This window comes from Microtus pennsylvanicus, chromosome 16 (assembly GCF_037038515.1).
Source record: "Microtus pennsylvanicus isolate mMicPen1 chromosome 16, mMicPen1.hap1, whole genome shotgun sequence".
Taxonomy (NCBI): Eukaryota; Metazoa; Chordata; class Mammalia; order Rodentia; family Cricetidae; genus Microtus; species Microtus pennsylvanicus.
This window is the reverse complement of record NC_134594.1, coordinates 37,072,614-37,097,500: the sequence shown is the minus strand read 5'-3', so window position 1 is coordinate 37,097,500 and position 24,887 is coordinate 37,072,614. Positions and strand designations below refer to the sequence as shown.

Genomic DNA, 24,887 nt, shown 5'->3' with positions numbered 1-24,887 from the left:
TCCCTGAACTCTCCCTCTGTTGAGACTATCTAGAGTGGGATAGGTTTTCCTTCATTCGAGTGTTATTCTGCTTGAGAAGCATGCTCTTACTGGCTGTGCATCTGTTTTTCATAACCTGAATTCAGAGCCCAAAGACTTGTAGGTAGGCTTAGCTGTTTGGTGTCTACTTTGGAAACTGAGTGTTAATGTTCTCTGAGAAACTGAAGTTAGGAGAGGAAGAAATGAATGCTCCAGGTAACCACATTGACCTTGTGTATAAATGTTAATAGAATAATTTCTAATTGTCTGCCAATTATATAAAGTGCTTTTGATTTGTTCAAGTTATGCAAAAGATCTTATTTAGAAGTTATCATATCTTTTTATATAACTTCTTCCTATTTAAAATACATGGACTTATTCCAGCCCTAGAATCTAATGTCACATTTGTTTGGTTGCCAAACCATTTTAAAACTAGAGACACACTGTTCCCAAAACCCTTATATAATTTGAAGTAAGTTCCCTCCTAAATGTGGTAGAGAATCATTTTTTACCCAGTGTGTATGCATTTAGAGCTTACTTAAAATAGCACATATGTAAATCTTTTAGCCATTACTCTTCAAATAATTAATGCATGTTTTATTATTATAATAATGACAGGAATGTAGATAATACTCAGAACCTAACCTCAGAATACCCAATTAGACATTATATTATCTTTTCTGCATGACTAAATGTATTGATGTTTGCATACCAAATTACTTCCTTAGAATTTTTGAAAAGCCCCAGTACAGAACATCTCCCTATGTATGCCTGCTTTTACTGTTGCAGGTAAGATGTTCCAACCCATCACGACTGTCAGAGCCAGTAGTGTGACTCACCAGAGTCTCCAGGGACACACAGCCCACAGGCTCAGAGGCTTGGGTAAATAGAGCTCTAGAAGGAACAAGGCACCTTGATTATCACTGCTCATCATAGAGACTCTGTTACTTAATTGTTGCCTTTTGTTCTTCACTTCAGTCCCCATCTGCTTGGCTCATTTTTCTCTGAAAGACTTAAAGTTGCAAAAACGGAAGAATTCTGGGAGTCCATGACAGTCGATCTCCTATTGCTGTGAAGAGACGCTGACCAGAGCAGCGCCTTTAAAATACAACACTAAATGGGTCTTGTTTTCAGTTTCAGTTAGTCCATTTCATCATTGTGGGACTCAGGCAGACATGGTGCAGGGGAAATAGTTGAGAATTCTACATCCAGACCCACAGGCAGCAGGAAGAGTGAGCCACTGGGCCTGGCTTGGACTCTTGAAACCTCAAAACCCATCCCCAGTGACACTTCCTCCAACAAGACCACACCTACTTCAACAAGGCCACCCCCAATCCTTTGAATAGTGCCCGTCCTGGTGAGCAAGCACTCAGATCTGTGAACTATGGGGCCGTTCTCATTCAAACCACCGCAGCAATATATAGCGTATGTTGATTTGTTTTATAAGAAATCATGTTTCATCATATTGGCTTTCCTATTTGTGGTATTACTGAGTTACATTTATATTTTTATATTATCTTTGATAGCTCCTTCAATTGTCTACCCATTGTCAAAACACACAGTATTATCCAAAATACTTGAAATTTTTAAGAGTTTAGAGTAAATGTGTATGGGAGAGAGAAAGAGAAAGAGAGAGGGAGGGAGAGAGAGAGAGGTGGGAGAGTACACATGCCACAGTGCAAACATGGAGGTTAGAGGACCAGTTTGTGAAATTGGTTCTCTCTCTTCATCTTTATCTTAGTTGAAACACAGGTTGTCAGATTTTTATGGCTGAGACATCTTTCTGGCCCCCCAAATTCTTTCTAAAGATATTATTTAGTTTGGCTAATACTGAAGAGTCAGAAGTTATAAAATAGTAATGTCCTGTTTTATCTAAAATAACAGATCCATGATAGTTGTATCAAATCAATCATAGTTGTTCTGATCATGTCATGGTGTAGGAGAACATATGAGAGCTCGAGAATTGATGCCCTTTTGACTACTTCGGTGATGTTACCCATGCCTGAAAACAAGAGTTAACAGTGTAGAGACGCGTGCTGCACTTGGCTTTTCTTGACTTACGTCCTGAGTCATGCCCAGGACTTTGATGAGGCTGAGGCCCTAGTCAAACTGACATGAAATCCTGTGCTGAGACAATCTGCTCACCTCCTTGCCGGTTATCATCAGAATAAATATGTCTCTTTGGCGTGATGTTACTGTTTTTAGTAATTCTTCTACAATTTAAATAAAGGCTTACCTTAAAATTGCATAGATATATTGGTTAAACTATAAAATTTCAATGACTTCTTAACATTTTCTTTAAGTTTTTAAAAATTAATTGATTGATTGATTGCTTTGTGACACGTACATAGGTGAAAGTCAGAAGACAACTTGGGGCAGTTGTTTTTTCCATCATGTGGGTCCTATGAATTAAACTCAGGGCATTGGGTGTGGTGGCAAGTTCCTATACCTGCTAAGACACCTTGCCATCGTAGCATGGCATTTTCCAAGATTCAAATAGTAATAACATTTGTCGTACTGGTTTTAATATTAATTTTCTCTTTTATATGATTTTAATTTTGATAGAGTAATCTCACGGTTTTTTTCCATAAGCTTATTGTAGATTCATAAAAATATTAGGTATTTATTTTTTATGATTTACCAAAATATTACTGTTTTACATACATGTACTCTGCAGTACTCAGCAAAGGAGATGGAGACTGTATAAGCTAGTTAGGGTCTAGGGTGCACACCTATAAGTAGTGCTGACACAGTAATCTGCAGCAATGCACAGAGCATTATACATTGTATTTGTACAAGAGTAGCCGTCTCACCTGGGCTTTGAAAAGATACACAGATGGCTAAAGCAGAACTTGACTTTCCAGACTGTGGGATAAGCAGAGCAGTTGTTTGTCCTACCTCTAATTTCAAAACTCTGTTGTTTCGACAGTGATATTCATAATCTGTGTAATTTCTCATTATAGGGCACTGGAGTTGGCTGTGAAATACAAAACTCATGTTGATACAGTTCTTGCTTATCGTCAAAAGTTTTTGGAGACATTTGGTAAACAGGAAACTAATAAACGATATTTGCAGTATGCAGAAGGTGTAAGTATTGCACTGTGTCTTATAATAGTACCTATGCTTTATATAAAACATTCATCTTATGACAGAGCCGTGTGATTCATACTCTAATTTCTAAAAGCATTATTTTTCTCTTGTGACATTGTCATTTTATTTTGTGACTATATGATTTAGTCTCTTTTTTTAGGCTCTTGACTGTTAACAGAGTCTTACCTTGTAGTCTAAGCTGTAGTCTTGAAGCTCACTATGTAGCTCAAGATGGCATCTAAATTGGAGGACCTCTCTTGCCTCAATTTCCTGAAGGCTGGGATTATAAGCATGAGTCATCAGTCCCAGTGGTTTTGGGTTTTTTCTAGATGCTTTAGCCTTTATTTTCAACTCACATCAGTTTTTTATGATAACTTGTCTTGAGGTTGTATGTTATTTGATATTTTTAGATAAATAATACAGATGTCTAGGAAGAAAGCTAGCTCTTAAATTTGTTTCCCCCATTTGAGAAAATATATAAAATGCAGCCCTTTAGTGAAATCTTAATTTATTTATAAAATATTTTTATTTTAAGTTATGTGTCTATGTGTGAGTTTGTGCTCATGAGTGCAGTGCCTGCAGAGGAAAGGAGAGGGCATCAGATTCCCTGGAGCTGGCATTCCCGGCAGTTGTGAGAGGCCCTGCATGGGTGCTAGGAACCAAACTTACACCTTCTGCAAGAGCATCAGGTGCCACTGAGCCATCTCCAGCTCAAATAGCAAAAACTTAGCATCCTTCTTTTCTTTTTTTTGCCTATGTAATTTATGTAAATTATGTAATTTAGCAGTTGCTAAAGCACAATACCTTAGTTGTGTGTGATAGCTCAGCCAGAGCAGCAGGGGTTTCTCCCTGTTCCTCTCCTTAAACTGTGGGACAGGTTACTTTGATTCCCTTTGGTGTTCTAGTCTTCTGCTTTTCTTCCTCACAGATGCCATTTTGAAAGTTAACAAGAACAGCAACAAAGTAACAAAACAGTATTTTTTTTTTAAAAAAAATGTGATTTTAAAATTTCTGAGTATTGGCAGGCAGTGGTGGCACATGCCTTTAATCCCAACACTTGGGAGGCAGAGGCAGGTGAATCTCTGTGAGTTCGAGGCCAGCCTGGTCTACAAGAGCTAGTTCCAGGACAGCCAGGGCTGTTACACAGAGAAACCCTGTCTCAAAAAGAATTTTTTTTTCTGAGTATTGATATAAAAGTTAACCCTAGGAAAATAGCTTACATGGCTAACATCCACTTGCTGACTGCCTGCTATCATTTGGGTTTATAGTCTAGTCATAATCTATTATCCATATTTATATGTTTTACCAAAATTGTAGCCATATATACTATTTCAGAACGAAGAACTGCATAGATATGTGTCATTAACAGCATGAGAAAGAGTTCTGTTCTCTGCCCATTACACCAGAGCACAGGATAAAAGGATCGAAATTCTGCTGCACTAAAGACAACTCTTTTTAAAAAAGATTTTATTATTATTTATTTTATGATGATGGTGGTGGTGTTGGTGGTGGTGGTGGTGGTATGTATGTGTGTGTCTGCATATGTGTGTGTATACAAGTGCCTGTGGAACCCAGAAGAGGGCATTGGAACCCCTGGAGCTGCAGTTGTGGGTTACTGTAGTCACGTGATGTGGGTGCTGGGAATTGAACTCTTAATTCTTGCCAGTGCAGAAAGCTCTCTTAGCTGCTGAGCCACCTCTCCAGCCTTCTGGAGACAACATAGAATCAGCTCAGAGATGGCACCAGAAAGAGGAATTTCCAGTCCTTGCTCCATTGGTTTGTTCCCATTTTGTTGCCTCTCCTTGGCTTCCTGTCTCTGGATCTAAAAACTGCAATTCTTTGTCTTGTCATTTCCTTACAGTCTTTTGTTATGAGACACTATATTAACCAGAGTTTTAAGCCACTGCTTTGAGTTACCTTTCACTGCGGTTCCGAGCCATGTCACTGCACACACTGATAAACTGGCTTGTTTCTCTCGTTTATCTGCCCATTGCTCCCTGAATCTGTACCACTGTGAATAGGAGAGCAGGGAAGAATTTGCACATTCTGACATTCTCTGAAGTGGCTGTGGGAGGGGCATTTGGAAGGGACAGAAACTGAAGAGAGGCAGGGTGCACTGTGATAGGAGAGATGTTAGTGGCGGTAGCAAACAAGGTCCCAAGAAGGCTCCCATGATAAGGCCCCTTTCTTCCCGTCCACTGTTACTAATTCATCTCTAAACCATAGTGTCAGTTTTCAGGGCCATCAGCTTCTCTGACTCCTGCATTTGAAAATATCAAGAAATTCATCAAGCCATTAGATGGCCATGGACCTTCCTGCTTTGCGCCTCACACTACAGTCTCCCCTGCATTAAAAAAACCCTTACCATGTGTGACAGACACATTTTAAAAAATTGTTTATTATCTGTCTCTTTCACCATGATCTTTCTTTTTTATCATCTATGCAGGTAGTTTTTTTTTAAAAAAAAAAAAAACAAAACAAATTTTAATCCTTTATTGAACCCTGTACTTAGGACAAGGCTTAATATAAACAACTGTTAAATATTTATTGAACAGAGAGGACATACAGGATAAAAACTGAAGACAGCAGATAGTGTTTTAGTGAAGTTTCTAGGCCCATCAAGGATATGGTTCAGTAATAGAGCCCTTGCCTAGCATGTGTGAGGTGTTGGGCCTGATCCCTGGCTCCGCAGTAAACGACGTTTTCTGAAGGGTGGCTGATGGGCAGTCGTATTGCAGTGCTCTGGAGAAGAGAACGGGAGTCCTGAGTGAGAATGAGCTGGAAGCGCTCAGAGACAGAATTAAGAAAGGCAGGAAGCCAAAGAGGACTTGAGTCTGTGATTACCGAAGGCAGTGTCCTAGAGGAGTCAAGAGAAACGGGCTCAGAGACCCACGGGACGAGGTTAGCCTGGGGCAGAGGGAATGCAGATGGGGTGAGGGTAAGTATAGGTTAGTTTATGAGGATGAAGACACGTGAATTCGTGCCTGATTGCCATTTTATTCTCTGTTAAGGTAGGCAGCCAATCTCTACTAAGAGTAGGCTAGCTGGGAACTGGACAGAGCTGTTAGCTATGGAGTTTCAAATGCTTTTATGTGACTGACAATTGACTAGGGATCAAAAGAAGAGGGTCCAAACAATTTGACACTCCCTAGAGTAGAAAGTATGGCTTTTGATGTAGAAGTCACTTGAAACTGTCCGAAAACAAGCACCTTTACCTTAAACATACTGTAAAAATATTCTTATTTAGGGCGAAATTATCCGTAGAACACAGACCTAAAGCTGGGTAAATGCCAAGTGAGATGAGTCAGTCAGCTTCTGCAGGAGACCCTCCCTCGGTGCGTGTGCATTTCAACAGCAGCTGAGAAGGTCGCCGGTCAGTGACAGACTGCTGCAGCACGGCCATGGAGTAGTTGTACTGTGGCCGGCTAGAGAACAAACACAAGTCAGATTAAGTTCTTCTTCAGGAAATGTGTGCATTGCCATTTAAAAATACCAAGTTGTGGCCTGATTGGAAGTCAGCCTTCCAATAATCTAATATCTGCTCTGCTTTTCATCAGGCTGCCATTGGATTCTTAGCACAGACGGTTATCTTCCAGGCTAAAAGAAATTCCATTAATTATTAACCAGTCCATCTGATATATTATAGATAAATATGGACAATTATTTTTAAGGTCATCAAAATATCAACAAATTACATATTGGAAATTTAGACATAGCATATTGGAACACGAAAGAACCAAATGGGCCAATCAACTACTAGCATAAAATAGGTATGTGGTTCTATTAAGGTCAAGCTAATCTCGTTTCTTCAGCTGAATCTTCTTGGGCAACAGCAACTACTTTGGTCTAATTTCATGCTGTTTATCCCTATGTGGAGGTAAAAAGCCTCTTCATTTCTGACCAAGTCTTAGAGCTCTGGCTCTATTTCATAGTTTAAGCTTAGTCTAGGACCCAATTTTTCCCATGTTTTGCCTCAGAGGACACCCATTCCTAAATAAGTGATCTCCAGACTTGTTTAACAGTAGATTCCTACACGAATAAATATTCCTAAAGAAATAAATATTCCCAAAGAACTTGCTTGTAGAACTTGGGCAGAGGAGTCCTTTCCTAACATCAAGTCTTAGGAGCTTTGGAAAGGATAGGTCTGAGCTAGGTAGGCTTGCCCTCGTCATAGATAAAAGAAAAGCAAACAGATGGAAGTCTTCTCTGGCTCTCAGGTGTCTGCAGGCCTCCTCTGCTCCTCTGCTGGCTTTCATCAGTTGGCGACTGCCCCTCCTGTCACTGTACGAGTGGTTGCAGTGGGACCATTTGTGGAACAACCCTCCCTTGTCTTTCCTTGCAGCTGAGCTTCTACTGGGAAACTCAGCTTCTGAGATATCCAGAGCAGAGCTGATGCAATCACACCCTAGGTGCTGTCTTGCCCAGTTTGCTTTATTTGGGAGCAGAGCAGAGTGGCTTCTTTACGTTGTTCCTAAGCTCTGCTGCAGAATGCTGCGGTTCTGTGAACTGTTTCCATGGGCTTTGTAAAGAGCTGCACAGAATGGGGGTCTTGCCTGTGCTCTGGACACACTCTCCTGATCCTAAAGGAGCTCGTGGATTTTCAGCATTGCTTCCCATTAACTTCTCGTTATACCTTCTCTCTCTGTGTTTCGGAAGCCATATATTCTGTTTTGTTTACTCTGGGTTACTTTGGATTAAATGAAACATAAGATGTAAGCACGACTCTCCTTTCCCTTCTATTGTAGCTCCAAATAGACTGGGAGAAAATCAAAGCGAAAATTGAGATGGAAATTACTAAGGAACGTGACCGATCGTCCAGCAGCCAGTCTGTCAAGAATGTGGGCTTAAAGCACTAAATGCCACGCTGACCTCTAAACTAGTTCAGAGTAACCAAAGATGTGCATGTTTTGTTTGCTTTTTTAAAAAGGCATAATTTTAAGGCTAGTCTTGTCTCTGAATGGTAGAGTACTTGCCTAGCATGCATGAGGCCCTGGGTTTGATTCCAGCACTATCCAAAAAAGGCATTATCTTTAAATAATTATATGCACTGTCTGTGTATTTAGTACTGAAAGTACATCCAGGAAGATTAAGTACAAAATATTGATATAATTCCATCATTTATATTTTTCTAGTCTAATAATTAACAAAGTATTCCTATATGTTTATCCTTGCCCATGTAATGTTGATTACATTCCAGTTTTTTATTTCTTTATTCCTGATTCTTTAGTATGAATAGTTATTAATGCTTATAATAAAGCCTTGAGGTTTTTTTTGCAATGTATGTTATTGTTATTTCTATTTGATCTATAAACTGTAAAGTATCTCACATATGTTATAAAACAAAAATACATGAGAATGGTGTGAGGAAATGGTGCAGTGCAGACACTTGTGCACCACAGTCAAAGTTGAAAGAAAAGTGGGAATAACTCGGATGTCTGTCCGCTGGCAATTGCATGAAGCAGTGTGGTGTTCTCATGCAGTGGTGTTATTCTCTCACGACAAGATTGCACTGTGACACATGCAGCGCAGATGTGCCTTGGGGAACGTATTCTCCGTGAAGTGAACCTACCACAGAAGTCAGTGCTGGGAGACTGACTTACACGGGGCGCCTACAGGAAGCAGGTTCTTCCAGGCAGAAAAGAGAAGGGAACTGGGATTGGGGAGGGGCTGGGGTTTAGTTGTGTAATGTGTGGAGTTTCTGTTTGGGGTGAGTAAGTTCTAGAAATGGATAATGATGATGAATGCATAACATTGTGGACATTAATGAACCTCGCTTCTCCTCCTTAAAATAATAAATTTTATTGATTTATTTTTTATTTTTTTTATTTTATTTTTTTTTTTGATTTTTCGAGACAGGGTTTCTCTGTAGCTTTTGGTTCCTGTCCTGGAACTAGCTCTTGTAGACCAGGCTGGCCTCGAACTCACAGAGATCCGCCTGCCTCTGCCTCCCGAGTGCTGGGATTAAAGGCGTGCGCCACCACCGCCCGGCTGATTTATTTTTTACCATACTGAAAAAGAAGTGGGCAAATTCCCTTTTCTTCATTCCTCTCAGACCTAGAGTTTAAATTTTCAACGCCAGCTTCAGTGGGTAAGCCTGATTGGCTGGCCTTAATCTAGCACATCCCAAATTGCTGTCCACCAAAGCTTTTTAGCAGTGGCACGAGCATCCCTCAACTTGGAACTGGTGCATTACAGAGCGCGAGCACACTACCTGGGAAACACTGCCTCTTCCCTCCATTGTAATGTCTCATTACAGAGCGCGTGCACACTCCCTGGGAACACTGCCTCTTCCCTCCATTGTAATTTCTCACGTAGGTGTCTTTCATAGAAATGCTCCTTCCCAGTATGTTCCTGTTCTTTTATGAAATGCTGGACTGTTCAATTCTTGGTTCAGAATTTAGATACAAGAGTGTGTGTTCAGTTCATGTAATCTTAGGAATTTACTTATATGTTGTATATGTTTTCTACATTGTTAAGTTTCAATGTAATGTTTAAAAAGAAAAAAATGGTTAAAAGGTTAAATTTTATGTTTAGTATATTTTACCACAATAAAACGTGAAAAATAACGAAGTAGGTCTATATTCTTTGATATTTTACAATTAATTCATTTTGACACTGACTACCTAGACTTAGAAACAATCACCACAAAGGCCATGAACCACAGCTGGATTGCCTTGAGTTTCTGGAGTCCCTGGGTACCTGCACTTGTGTCTGATGTGGCTATACATTTAATAGAGTTGTTTATGGAACTCACCGGAAGTCTTTACTTGGGTTTCATTTATAAGGATAAATGGAAATGTAAACAGGTATGTTGAAGAGGCACACAGGGAAGGACTGGGAAGAGGACGGTCACAAAGGAACGTCCACATCCTGACCTTGTGGAGTTCAGGAGACTGACCATCTTCCCCACTTATGAACGTGTTCCACAGGAAGCTTCTTCCCCAAGCCTTGATATCTTGGAGTGTTGTAGAATATTATTTTAAGATGTGTTACATTTGTTTATGCTGTGAAACGTTTGTTTAATGATGCAAAGATGTGTTGTATTTGTTTAACTCTGTGAAGTTGTGTTACTGTGCCTGTCTAAAACACCTGATTGGTCTAATAAAGAGCTGAACAGCCAATAGCAAAGCAGGAGAATGGATAGACAGGACTGGCTGACAGAGAAAATAAATAGAAGAAAAAGGAAGGAAGAACAAGGAGAGGAAAATGCTGGGGGCCAGCCATAGCCAGCCACAGAGTAAGAATGGAAGGGAGGAAAGGAAAAAGTCCACAGTCAAAGGTGGATGAGATACTTTAAGTTAAGAACTGGTTAGAAACAAGCCAAGCTAAGGCCAGGCGGTCGTAAGTAATAATAAACCTCTGTGTGTGCTTTCTTTGGGAGCTGGGTGGCAAGCCCCACAAAAGAACAAAGAGCCAAAAGAGTAATAACCAACCGTCATCATTGGGGTTTTCTGTTTCGTTTTTAAAGTCAAAGTTTAAGGTGTGTATAGTTTTTGACTATACACACCTAAATCATTAAAACATTGACTTCTGTCTTATAGTTTCTATTCCTGTGATAAAACACCATGGCCAAAAGCAACTTGGGGAAGAAAAAGGTTATTTCAATTTTCATTTCACGTCACAGTTCATCATTGAAGGAAGTCTTGCCAGGAACTCAAACATGGCAGGAATTTGGAGACAGGAGCTGATGCGGAGACCATCAGCTTACTGACGTTGCTTACTGGCTTGCTCCTCCTGGCTTGCTCAGCCTGCTTTTTTGTAGCACCCCAGAACTAATTCCTCCCCAGGGGTTGTACCACCCACAATGAGCTGGGCTCTTCCATACCAATCACTGGTTAAGAAAATGCACTACAGGCTTGCCAACAGGCCAGTCTTATGGAGGCATTTTCTCAGTTGAGAATTCCTCTTTCCAAACAGCTGACTTGTGTCAACTTAACATAAACTTGCCTGGACAGCCATGCAGCTGAACTTCATCTCTAGGCCTCCCCCTACTTCTTCCCTGTGGTTGAAAGTTCTGGCAACCATACCCCGTCTAGGTTCCTTTCCCCAAAGTCACCCCATTTATTATAACAGATACCCTTTTGTACAGGACAGTTCTGGGACTTTGGAAGTTCTGTGCCAGTTACTCCCTCAGGTAGATTCTTTATAGACAACTCCCTGGTCTTTGACATTGTATCTTTTATAGTAAAAAATAAAATTCATGGGGGCTGGAGAGATGGCTCAGAGGTTAAGAGCATTGCCTGCTCTTCCAAAGGTCTTGAGTTCAATTCCCAGCAACCACATGGTGACTCACAACCATTTGTGATGGGGTCTGGTGCCCTCTGCTGACCTGCGGTCATACACACAGACAGAATATTGTATACATAATAAATAAATATTTAAAAAAAATAAAATTCATACCCTGCTGAGCATAGCAGAAGCAACGTTTGTAATTTCCCAGTGCAGGTGACAGCACTGATATTGGACTCTTAACCAACCAGGCCGGTGTGAATCACCAATTAATTGTACTGATATATGTAACTAAAGAAGACACTGGTGTATTACCGGAGACCCAGCTAATTAGTATGCACCTTCATCATCATCTTAACGACCAACATGCCTCTCAGATAAATTCCCTCGGGCTTGCAAGCCACATTCGATCTTGTCAACTTCCAAAGTCAGGAGAGGTCTCAGCAGCACATGCCCTCACCCCTTCGGCCATCAGGTATAGCTAAAACGAGACATGCCATGTCCACTAAGCTCCTTTTCTTGGCATTCTCTATCATCACGGATTCAGTCCTTCTTCTCTGTATCATTCATTTCCCACCTTTGGGAAGGACATTGACCACTGTTGCTGATCTAGATTATAAGCAACGATGCTGGCCGGGCAAGTGCTGCTCCCTCAGTCCACTCCATACAGTGTAAGATTCCTTGAGTAATCTTATGTGTAGAGTTATTGAGCTATTTCTATCCACAAACAGCACAGTCCTTGTTAACCTATAGAATACCGTCTTCAAATCTCATGTTGAAATTTAATTGCCACAGTAAAAGTAGTAGGAGGTAGGACCTCTAAGAAGTGTTTAGGTCAGGAGGACCCCACCCTCACAAATACACAAATCTACTTTAACAGGAGAGTGGAATTGTTAGAAAGGTCTTCTCCCACAGCACAGACTTGTGTTCCCTTGTTCTCACCTGGAGCACGATTGATATAAACTCAGAGACAGATATCGGGGTGAGTCTGAAGATCAGAAAAGCAAAGCAGCCAGTCACTGGTTCTTTTTTTTTTTTTCTTGGTTTTCCGAGACAAGGTTTCTCTGTGGTTTTTGGAGCCTGTCCTGGAACTAGTTCTTGTAGACCAGGCTGGTCTCGAACTCACAGAGATCCGCCTGCCTCTGCCTCCCGAGTTCTGGGATTAAAGGCGTGCGCCACCACTGCCCGGCTAGTCGCTGGTTCTTACCTCAGCCTCAGTCCGAAAGTCCAGGAAACCTCATACTGAGACTGAGAGCTGTCTCTCCCATTTTACAATCCTCTCTAGTTCTGGGATTAATCACTATTGCCTGGTTTCTATGGCAAACTAGTGTGCCTACTGGGATTAAAGGTAAATGTCATTGCTGCCTGGTCTGTAAGGCTGACCAGTGTGGCTGTTTTACTTTGCTGATCCTCAAGCAAGCTTTATTTATTAAAATATAAATGAAATACCACTGCACTCACCCATGCTGCCTGTTTTCTCACGTGGCAGCCTTCCATCCAGTCAGAATGCAAAGAGAAGGACCTCAGCAGATCCCAGCACCTTGATAGGAGACCCCTCAATCTCCAAAGTCATGAGAAAGACATTTCTTAGTAATTCACCCGTTCGGCAGTATTTTGTTATAGCAGCAAAGAACATATTAAGACAAACATGCACACACACACACACACACACACACACACACACACACCTGTCAGATGTAAAGGGATTTGGATACAAAGGTTTAAAGGCTGATTTCTTAGGGAGCAGGTCCTCTTCCATACAAGCAGCTGCAGCCCCGGTCCTGACCACTGTGTGTGACAGTGTTCTATTTTCGTTTCTGTTGCTGTGACCATAAACCCCGGACTAAAAGCAGCTTTGTGGCATAAAAGTTGGTTTTGTTTTATTTTTTTTTTTTTTGGTCACAGTCTATGGTGGTTTGAAAGAAAATGGCCCCTTTATAAGAGTCACTATGGTCATGGTGTTTCTCCACAGCCATAGAGACCCTAAGACAGCTATTAATATAACTGATTTTGAAACCAAAGCCATAGAAACCTTCACAGTCCATTTAACATAAGCATTCTTAGCTGGACCTGTGGAAGCAGGGAGATTTCAAGGCTAGCATGGGCCGCACAGCAAGGCCCAGAACAGCTTCACTACATCATGAGTTTGTCTCAACTAAAAGCCAAAGCAAAGCTATGGCAGTTCCCCAGGGAGCTGATACCAAGTACCCACAAAATGAGATGGTGTCTTCATTTAACACCCGCTTCTTGGTTTTGCACTGTTTGTGGAAAATCTTCTCTGTGAAGAGAGGCCTTACTAACCCTTTTGCTGTGCCAGGACAAGTTCTCTTGATATGGAAAGCAACCATGTCTTAGACTTCTCAAAGTCTGACCTTGGTTTAGGGTCAAGGTGTTTCTTAGTGTTCTCTTTACTCTCGTTTTCACTATGATATATAGCAACAGGAAGTGATCGTGCACACGTAGGTGTTTCGTCTTTTGCACCTCCTTACATATCCGAACAAGCCGCCTTCTCTAATGCTGAGTCTGCCACCAGCTTTCAGTTCCATTGATAAAATTACATTTTACCTTTATCAGTGGTTGTAACACAGTTACGTATCATGGATGACTAGTTTCCTTCTATGGTTTCAGATGTAGAAATTTAATCCCTACTGTCCGGTATAGACAGTGACTATGTGCTATGGTTTGAAGGTCCCCAGAGGCTTCATGCATTGAAAATTAACCTCCATTGCTAGGTATTTAGAGGGCGAAAACTACCTAGCTGTTATTGACTAAGGGGGGCTGGGAGGTAGGGTTAGATAAAGTCACCAAATGGCATCTTGGCAATGGGACAAAGACTGGAGGACAAACACGTGCATATGCACTCCCTATCATCACGTGCTGTGTGATGTCCTATATGCCCTGGGGTTCACCCAGCTGGTTCATTGCCAGCTGTGAGCCCCGGAATCTCCAAGACTGGGAGCTGAGTAACCAGGTTGGGTTGTGATTAGCAACAGAAAGTGGACTGACATGGTAACCATCCAGAAACAAAAGCTCCTCCTGCTATCCAAATTCAGCCTTTCTCTTTACCATTGGTATCATTATCAATCAGAACCACTTAAGCAAGTCTTTTCACGGCATAAATGTGTTCTAACCACAGTTTTCTGGCACCAGCTGCTGTCCTACAATTCAATTTTGATAGGAACCCTCAGCAAATTAGTGTCAGATCCCACAAGTTAAAGAGAGCGAGAGTGATTTCATGGAGCCCACCAAAACACTAGCCATACTTTGAGTTTTAGTATGCAAGATGCAGTTTGAGAATAACCAAAAGAGAGAGGTGCATCTGCTCAGTTCACGGTGGGGTAGATGTGGGTGGGGGTGAGGATCAGGGTGAGACCCCACCCTTTCAGAGCTGCCGTGTCTCTCCTTGTGGAGTCTGCTGTCGTCTTTCCAGGACATCGGTGCATTTACCAGCACACCCCAAGTCCTCACTCTGCTTCCGTTTTTTCATCAGGGTTTCATTGCACAGGCATGACTAAATAACGCATTGACCAAATAAATGAATGCAGCAATCTCCAAATCTATTTTGTCCCCAGAGTCCAGGTGACTGAAAGATCTAGCCCGCTGATCACGGAAGGGTACTTCAGGTGGCCAGCCCCATCTTGAAGCTGTCTAGAGGTGTCTCGAGTGGTCCTTATCATACCACCAGAGTCATGCCTGTCACGCAGGATGTTCACCAGGACCAGATATATTTTGTGTTGTGTCAGAAAGCCATGTTCCCTGTCGTTTCGAACACTGTGTTTATAGGCGATTCTGTCTCACATTAAAAAAAGATACTCGGGCTGGAGAGATGGCTCAGTGGTTAAGAGCATTGCCTGCTCTTCCAAAGGTTCTGAGTTCAATTCCCAGCAACCACATGGTGGCTCACAACCATCTGTAATGAGGTCTGGTGTCCTCTTCTGGCCTGCAGACATACACACAGAATATTGTATACATAATCAATAAATAAATAAATATTTTAAAAAAGATACTCAAGTCAGGTGTGGCGGCATGTTCTTAGAACTTTAGCACTTGGGAGGCAGAGGCAGAAGGAAGCTTGGTCTGCATAGAGAATTCAGGTCAGTCAGAGGCAGAGAATAAGATGCTGTCTCAAAATATGCAATAAAAGTAAAAACCAACCAAACACCCCACCACTCCACATTTATCACAGAAGCTTCTCAGTTGCTTCAACACTAAAACTTTTATCATTTTTATAGAATTTTTGTAGATATATATATATCAATATTTTGTGCATTTTATAAGCATAACAAGTGAAGAAGAATGAGAATGCCTGTCACTGGTCTCTGCTTCAGACCAATGGTTCCAAAGTAATAATAGTATAGTTTATGGAACAGAACATGTGTGTTAAGTCTATACCTGTTCGAGATTTTGCATATGTGCATGTCGTGTGTGTGTGTGGTATTTACACACGTGCATGTGGGTCCATGTGTGTGTGCATATGTGTGGCGGTCCAGCGTTGACAGTCTTGTCTCTCCCTGATTCTTCACCTTGATTGTTTCAGTCAGGGTCTCTCATTGAACTGGAAGCTCATCAATTCAGCTAGCCTGGGCGGCTAGCGCGCTATAGGGATTCATCTCTCTGTCTACCTTTGACCCCAAGACTGGGGTGACAGCACAGGCTACCACACCTGGCTTTTTACATACGTACTGATCAGAACTCAGGTCCTGGAAGGCACATTATGACTGAGCAATCTCTCCAGCCTATGTTATGATAAGTTTTAAAGCACATATATTATAGGACACAATTTATTATAGTAAAAAATTTGTTTAAGGGTCTACTGAAGAAGATTTTCAAACTTCTCTTTGTATATACAGACTGTGCATGCCTTTAGATAGGGGATATTGCCCAGGGGCTATTGCCTGGCATGTGCAAGTTCACCAGTGAGATCCCCACTGCGACAAAAAGCAAACATCGAAAAGACACATTAAGCTTTTCTGAAAGCAAAGTACGTAGGCTATATAAATCCTATCCAGGACCACACTGTTCCTTAGGTCCATTTCCCTTAAAATCCTTATTAATAATGAAACGAAACAGAAGCATCGTGTACATACCACAAAAAAGATGTTATGCAATAAGAAAATAAACGGATTAGGATGCTTTGCTGAACAATCCTTGTTGATCTGGAGAGAAGATTGTGGGAAATCACTGGTCAGGGCTTAGCACCGTGTACTCAACACCAAAGAGAAGCTGACACCTCAGCTCTTTAGAGGAGACTCTCCCGCACCTTCCACTCTGGCCTGCACCGCTCCAGTAGCATCTGTACGCTGCTGGTAAATGACCATTCAGACTCCGAGATGTGTGCAACGTGCCTAACCTTTAACGGCCTCTGTCAAAGCCGTTTTTATTCTGCCTGTTTCTTCACTCTGTCCCCTCTATGTGGCTCAAACTGCTGGTGTATTGTCACCTAGTGTATTGTCACCTAAGCCATGCAGCCCTGTGGGCCACATGCTCACCATACCCTTCACACACGATTTTAAGTGTAGTAACTTTTAAGGCTGATTCTTTCATAAACACTCCAACATAGTCTGAGGCAGTTCGAGTTTTCAGATGTTCTCACACGTTCCAGATTATCTGAAACTCACTTGAACTATAATAATCTACAGCAAAACAAAACTTTTATGCAATTTCAATGGGAAAACAATATAATTTAATGAAAATGACTTGCAATGCATTCTTTTTCTTGTGAGTATAAAATGTCTCTACGCTTATCTTCATTTTGGGAGTATAACAATCAAAAGACAGAATTTAAACAAATTACTTCAAAAGTAGTTAAAACATTTGCCCAAAGGATATTTTTTCCCTCAAGCTGACCAGAGTTGTAGCAGAACTATTTGCAGTGAGCAAATAAATATATTTCCTTCTATAAGAAATCAGTGAATCAGAATTCATAAACCAAGAGGCTCCATACTTCTACCATAAAGTTAGACTGTATCTAGTTGTGGTGGCCCATGCCTATCCTAGCACAGGGGAGGCTGAGGCAGGGGCATTACAAGCATGAAGTCAACCTAATCTCTATAGTGAGACCTGTTTTAAAATAGAAAAGAAAACAAAAGTTTAGTGGCACAAATGAATTTTAAAAATGCATTTTCTCTAGGAAGTGTTGAAAAGGCAACAAAATATGATGTTGTTGTTTGTTTGTTTTTTGAGACAGTGTTTCACTGTATCTTTGGAGCCTGTCCTGGAACTAGCTCTTATAGACCAGATTGGCCTCGAACTCACAGTGATCCACCTGCCTCTGCCTCCCGAGTGCTGGATTAAAGGCGTGTACCACCACCGCCTGGCTCAAAATATGACTTTTATGAAGGTTGGGAGAAATATTGTTTATGGGGAGGGATTTGAAAGTTAGTGTCAGCTACCCACTTTTCAGATAATGATAGAATATGTTTGTTGGTTGGGCTGAAGGATCCAGGGTTAGAACTTCAGGACTGGGTTATTTGCATCTCTTGAGAAATGGCTTCCCTTTGGTCAGTGCCCATGGTATGCCATTGGCCTACAGTGAGGATGTAATTTTGAGAAGCCCCATTCATGTGCTTACTGTAGAGATTTTTACACACGTTAGCCCTGACTCTACGGTGTCTTTTTTATGAGAACCTCCACAAGCTTCCGACCCTCCAGTTTCTAGTCCCCTGTGATTCTCCTCAAATACGAATCTGGGTTTATTTGATGTGTTCAGTGTTTTAAGTCTTTTAGCAGATAGGATTCTTTCTTTGTGTTTCCACCTAGAACATCCAGAGTCAAGGTGGGCCCCAACCTTCTAACTATGCTTCCCTTCACCTTAGATTTTATATTGTTTTCAGGATGTCTTATCTAGAATGTGCTCTTTGTAAACACCCCTGTATCTATTCTATTGTAAGCTGTAGAAAGTGTGGATGAGTCAAAAAAGAGTAAATGCGTTTATCTTCTAATTTCTTTACAAGAATGCTATTTCTACAAGTCCATCTCTTAGCTAAAATAGTTATTTTCTACTGGTAGCCGGCTAGTCTAACTGGACCTGTGTGTCTAGGAATGTGACAGTCTGCTGGAGAGTGTACTGGCTAGCTTGCTTTGTTTGTTTGTTTTTATCAACGTGACATACACTATAGTCATCTGGGAAGAAGGACCCTCAATTGAGAAACTGTTCACATCAAACGGATTGCCTGTGAACAAGTCATTGGGGGGCATTTTTCTTTACTAATGATTGCTATCTCACTGTGGGTGGTCGCACTCCTGGGCTGGTGGTCCTGCACTGTATCAAAAGCCAGCTAGGAGAGCCTCAAGAAGGAAGCCAGAAGGCAGCTTTCCTCCGTGGTTCTTGCCTCTACTCCTCCTGAGTTCCTGTCCCTATTTACCTCAGAGACTCACTGTGACCTGGATAGGACTTCTAGTCAAATAAACCCCTTTCCCTCCAAACTGCTTTGGTTATGGTGTTTATTGTAGCCATAGAAAGCAAACTAAAACAAAGAGTTTGCATCAAAGTTAAGCCTATAAATTAAGAGTTGACACTAGCTTGTTCATTTTTTTGAGACAGGGTTTCCTTGTAGCTTTTGGAGCCTGTCCTAGAACTAGCTCTTGTAGACCAGGCTGGCCTCAAACTCACAGAAATCTGCGGTCCTCTGCCTTCCAAGTGCTGGGATTAAAGACGTGCACTGCCCAACTCAAGAGACGACACTTTTAAGACCTAGAAAAATAACCAAAATTAATTTTGATCTGGTAACATCTTTGGTCGATAAGAAAAATACAAATGAATATATCTGGAAGGTTCTAATTCCATTATCTCATGAACTAAATATGACCAACAAAGAGGCAAAAGATAAAATCTTAATGAGATTATTAAAATTGTAAGATCATGTAGAAGCATAGGAAACAGGCAGGGGTAATTTCTAGTCTAGCCAATTAAACAGATACTCGGAAAAGCTTTCTGAAGAGCATGATAAAGTGTGCAAGAGACAGCAAGCATCCTAAATCAAGTTACTTTGGAGCTCTCTAGGCTTCATATAACAAACAGGAGGACGGGATCCTTGCTCCAGTGCAACAAATAGACTATTGGCAAGCCAAGGTGGTTTACTGTTACTTACATAAAACAGTATGCACCAAGGGAACCACAAAGCTGACTGAGGAAAACTGAGCAGAAAGATACATCAGTCTATGAAGAAGCAATATACATATATCTCTATTTGATAGTTTGGAAGCAAAATAAGGTCCCTGTTATGAAGAAAACGCAAAGATCAAATTCTTTCCCCCAACACAGCAAAGAACGTGTATTTGGAGCAAGATTGGGAGAAGTGTTGACCATCTTTTCCACCATCCCTAGGTGAGGGACAACAAAGAGACAGATGTCAGGGTGCATTGTGCTAGAAACACTAAGACCCCATTTACCCAGAGTGGCAGAGAGCGTTCTATACATAAAAATCAAAGAGCAAAAAAGTTCATAGCCCTTTAATGGATAAAGAGGGAAAACTTCTTGGCTCAAAGTACAAGTCTAAAGAAGTCAGATGCAAAGAGTAAACAAAGAAAATTCTAGAATTTGATTTGTAAGAGTTCTGTACAAATGGTCCAGTAGTAACCAGAGTGCCTTTGGACCCTCACAGCGGTGAGGACCCTGTGGAAGGGCCTCTAAAGAAGCCTTCTAGAGATAGATCGGAGCAAGCTAAGAGCACAGGGGAGAAGAGAGAAGTACGAGATACCAGAACAGTGGGGATATTTAACCCCATTTAATTAAGTTCAGGGGGATGCTGGTACTATTTGGGTTACTGACATGCACTAAGTGTCGTACCCCGCCATAATGTAATTTTTGTGACAAAATTAAAAGTAAATTTTGTAAGTAAAAGTACATAAAGAATATCTGGTTCTATATGATTTTGTGAATAACCAAGGTACTGGTTTATTTAACAGCTGATTTTGATAGTGTTTTGAAAGGGAGCAAGTGCCACAGTTTCTCTGTGATTGACCGCATGAAAGGAAGGGTTGTTTGTGCTACTGCTCATGGGATTCTCGAGTCACTTTGGAGAGGTGGTTAAGGCTTGCTACTCAAAATCCAACACACATCCCTGTTGCTCTCAACAAGGACGTCCGAGTTATTTTCAACTTATGAAAAGTCATTTCGGAATATTGTATGGATCTGAACATCATCTTTGTGCTTATAATGTATCAGTTTCAGCTCCAAATTGCTTATTAATTCCTCTCGAGAGAAGTGGTATACGAAAAAGGACATCAAGGTACTTAGCATATTGCCTTTTAAACCGTTGAGGGAGGCCATTTCCTTCGTAATCCCGTTGGCCTTTACAATTGAATCTCCTTTTCCTTATATAGCACACCTTATGCCCTTTGGCAGAATCACCAATGCCATTTCCCACGGCTGGAGCACCCTGCGTTTGCTGGATGTAGCGATTAATGGCTTTTTAAAACTCATTGTATCTCGAGAAGACATTTACCCTTTGGTTGTGATTCTCGAACTCCCAGAACAAATTGCATTTACACAGCTAGTGATTAACCCATGTACATTATGTGTATGTAACACATGTGTTTATCTAGCATATAGACTTCTACATTCCATATGAGCTACCAGTAATATTTGGAATTATTATTATTGATGGGAAGAAAAGGCCTGAGCCTTTTCTGGAAAACACAGCACTCATGGATTTATTTGGCCAAGATATAAATGGCCTAAAATTCAACTAATTTTTTTTGGTATTAATTGTATGGATAGCCACATGTAACACAAATTTTCCACATCTGAGTAACATAAATATATAATGCAGTGTAATTATGTTTTATTAAATCTTGTATTGTTTTCAAATAGTAGAATCTTAACTCCTAATGCTTTCTGTCAGTTGACAGTTTAAAATTGCTTTTAAACAAGAGATACATATTTCATATTTTAATATGTTACTCTATAGTCATACACTAAATAAAATTGTACGAAGAGCCAGTTATGGTGGCCCACACCTACAAGCTCAGGACTTGGGAGGCAGGGGCATCAAAGACTGAGGCACAGTTGAGACCAGCCTGGATTGTAGAGCGAGTAAGTCCCAGATCAACCTGGTTTACAAACTGAGATCCTGTCTTTAAAAAAAGAAGAAAAAATACACACAGAAATATTTTAGTGGTTTTTTTTTCTGTTTTAATGCACTTCAGATGGTTTTCTTCCATGATAGGGTCATTAGCTTTGAGAAGTTTAAAGCAAACCATTTATTATAATTCATACATTAAAAATATTTCCCAGGACGTCAGACATTTTCAATCAGTCTTTAAAAGTTAAAAGTAATCAAATCTTTTTTTAAAAAATACAAATCAGACACTTGAAGATTTTCTAGGCCTGCTCAGCTTCTTCATAGACCCAGTGAATAATCTCTCTTGACAATTGGTGCTGTTCACACTTCTCCAGGGAAAGCGGCATTCCTTTCTGCCTCTTCCACTCATGCTAGCGATACGCTGTGATAGCTACGTGGCATACAATGTATACGTAGTACACTGATGATTCCATATGTACACTATAGGATGCATTAAAATGTGTCTTACTACTTAAAGGGGATGTCCCAGAACTAGTAAAATGATACTGCTTAATTTTTAATAAAGATAGGTTGGGCAAATTCTTCTTGGCACATTACTGCAAAGTTACAGGTCTGTTTCTTATGTTTGGAATCACGTTGCAGAATGTATCCTAAACAAAACATAGAGAAGGACATACTGGCAAGCCATCTTGCTACACGGTGTGTCATACATGTTCCCATGGCCTTTTTACACATACTTCCATGATACAGTTAAGACCCAGACTACACAATGTACACAGTTATTATAAAAGTTATGTATTATGCTTCGGTACTAAAAATAAACTATATTCTCAAATAGTGAAAATAAGATATCCTTCATCTTTTATGTCACATTTCCTGTTTGACCATCCCCCACACCTTTAATGAAATAATGTCCAACACCGTATTAAGCAATGGTAGATTGTGGGCGATTTCTTGATGGTTAGGGGTCTAAAACAGAACGGTGATTACCCTGCCAATTTGTTGAACTACCTTCCCGATGTGTTTAGTGCATGGTAAAATGTAAAAATAAAAGACAAACACCTTACTGACAAAACCCAAAAGTTCATCGGTACCAGATTACAAATCCGGTCTGGATTAATTCTTTGCTACATCTTGCTGCAACTAAACCTTTTATCCATGATGATATCCCTCCCCCCACTTAACTGTGAGCCATCAGCAGTGACTATTTGATTGGCTAGGAAGACACCAAAGGGTTTTCTGGGGTCTTTCTCAAGAAAGGGATCCCATCACAGCCAAGCGCTGCCTCCACAAACCCGCATGCAGCAGTCACTGGTCGTGGCCCAGAGCCAAAGGCCTCACCTTCCAGTCCGGGAAGACTGGGACCCGTCCAAGCAGAAGGGCAAGGAATGGACCTGCGCTCCTTCCTTTTCGGACATAAAGCAAGCCGCGGGTCTATAGACACACCAAAGGTTAACGTGTTCTTTTGGATTGGAGAAACAGGCACTTACAGTGAACACAAGGGGAGGCATTGGCAGAGGGCGGGGACGGGTGTCCAGGAGGAGCTGCTAGCTGGTCCAAAGCCGTCGCCCTCGCCGAGCTGCCAACCTTGAGCCCAAAGAAACATAGAAAAACACAGGATCCCCAGGGAGTGAGAGGGAGGGGACTGACCCCAACCCAGGCGCAGGGCTACAGGTTTTGCGGGGATACTAGGTATGGTCAGAGGCAGCCAGGGGCAACCGCCAACACATCAGCTTTTGCGTGCCACACGCAGCCCCCATCCTCGTACGATCCCGTTGATCCCTGTGAGGCTCCGGGCGTTCAGATGAGCGGGAAGCGGCCCTGGTCGCCGTCGGGGTCGCCGGCACTACCGCCTCGAGGATGCCCGAGCACCGACACGGGCAAAACGACCTCCGCAGGATTGAGCTGCTGCAGCCGCATGGACTCCTCATAGGTGGGCAGGTATTTGACCTCCTCGTAGCTGGGCAGCTGAAGGAAGACCGGCGACACCACTCGCAGCTCGTGCTCGGAAACGCAGGCAGGAGGCAGACGTCCCCCACCTCCTCGGCCCCGGCCGCCGCCACTGTCCAGCAGTGAGTCCTGCGAGCCCGCGGCCACTTCATCGCGCAACAGAGCAGGCGAGTCGTCGTCGTCGTCGGGTGGCCCCGCGGTCCCCGGCGGCCCGGATCCCCCGGCAGGCCCGGGTCGTGCCTGGCCAGGACGCGCCTGGCCACGCGGGTACCTGCGTGGGCTGGGACAGATGATGCGCTGCAGGAAGTAGCCGATGGCGAAGAGCACCAGCAGGATGAGCAGCCCAGAAAGCTTGCGGACGAACCAGCCCACGTTGTCCAGGAAGGCGTGGAGCGGTAGCTTGCAGCAGCGCACGGCCGTGGCGTTGGCCGAGTCGCAGCAGCGCTCCCGCTCGCCGCACGCCAGATCCGCGCAGCCCCCGCCGCCCCGCGAGGGCGCCACTAGCGCCAGCGCGAGCAGCAGTAGCAGCGGTAGCAGTGGCGGTGGCGCTGGAGCCATCGACAGGCCCTCGGCCGTGACCCCCGGGCCCCACATGGCCGGTGCAGAGATCTCCGCCGGCGTCCGTGACCGCGAGGATCGGAGCTTCGTCTGGCAGCGCGGCTGGGCGCTGCGATGGGTCCCGCGCGCGCCACCTCCCGCGCCCCGGCTACCTGCGGCCCGAGCGGTGCTCACTTGGCCAAGCTGGGGAGGGAGGAGGAGCCCGGGGCGCGCTGAGGCAGCGGGAGGCGGCTGTTGCTCACTGCCGAAGCCACCTCGGGAGCTCTCCCCTGACCTCGAGTTGGGGTGCCGAGCTGCCGGGGCGCTGGGGTGCGAAGTAGCGGGGATCAGCAGAGATGGCCTGTGCGGGGTCGCTCTGGGCATCTCGGCCGTCGCCCGCCGCGCTCTTCCTCCGGCACCGGGGCACCCCGCGGCGCTGGAAGGGTTAAGGCTGAGTGAGCTCTCAGCTCGGGAGCCCCTTGATCTTGATTAATTCAGCTGGCGCGCTCTTCCCCGCCAGACGGGCGGGGCGCTCTCTCACTAGCGTAGGTGTCTCAGTTTTAAGTGATTGGATTTCCCCAGGAATATTATTTAAATTGACTCGCGACCGGGTTTCGCTTACCATCGTTCTTGTGATCTTTCTGATTAAAAATGGATGATGGCCATTAATGGCCAGGGCAGCCCGATTGCTGCCCTAGGGTTCCGGGGTGGGAACTGCTGGATGACAGGTAGATCCAAGTTGTTGGGGAGCCGGAACCCTAAGAAACTCCAGAACAGGTAAGAATTCTTCGGAGAGGTTCAAGTTACAGCCACAGAAGTAGCCCCAGAAGGACAGAGAAGCACTCTGTGGAGGTGAGCCCAGCTCACTAAGGAGAAGGGAGAAGACCCTTGTTTCTCAGAGGCTTTCTCGACCCAGCCCTCAGCTCCGCCATGCCCAGACTGGAAGGCAGGGATTTGAGCTGCAGGGTGCAAAGAGCCCTCTCCGGCAGCATAAATGACTGATCCGGAGGGGAGCGGTAAGCGGCTGGCCAAGTTCCT

General features: G+C 42.9%; 2 protein-coding genes across 4 annotated transcripts in view; one reads left to right on the top strand and one right to left on the bottom strand.

Annotated features, from left to right (window-relative positions):
• Ift80 (intraflagellar transport 80) overlaps positions 1-8,387 on the top strand; it is a 76,736-nt gene extending 68,349 nt beyond the window's left edge. For all 3 annotated transcript variants that reach the window (XM_075950832.1, XM_075950833.1, XM_075950834.1), the window contains 2 exons: positions 2,982-3,105; positions 7,854-8,387. In XM_075950832.1, coding sequence (XP_075806947.1) covers positions 2,982-3,105; positions 7,854-7,964 — 235 coding nt within the window. In that variant the 3' untranslated portion in view covers positions 7,965-8,387. The remainder of the gene's footprint in view (positions 1-2,981; positions 3,106-7,853) is intronic.
• Positions 8,388-21,461: 13,074 nt separating this feature from the next.
• Positions 21,462-24,469, bottom strand: C16H3orf80 (chromosome 16 C3orf80 homolog). The gene has a single exon (XM_075950814.1). It carries the CDS (start codon positions 24,231-24,233, stop codon positions 23,163-23,165), a length of 1,071 nt encoding a protein of 356 aa, XP_075806929.1. The 5' UTR covers positions 24,234-24,469; the 3' UTR covers positions 21,462-23,162.
• Positions 24,470-24,887: the final 418 nt, after the last annotated feature.

What these genes read in the sequence shown, in the direction of transcription:
- C16H3orf80 (XM_075950814.1), bottom strand. Translation starts at nt 24,233, where the DNA reads ATGCCCAGAGCGACCCCGCACAGGCCATCTCTGCTGATCCCCGCTACT.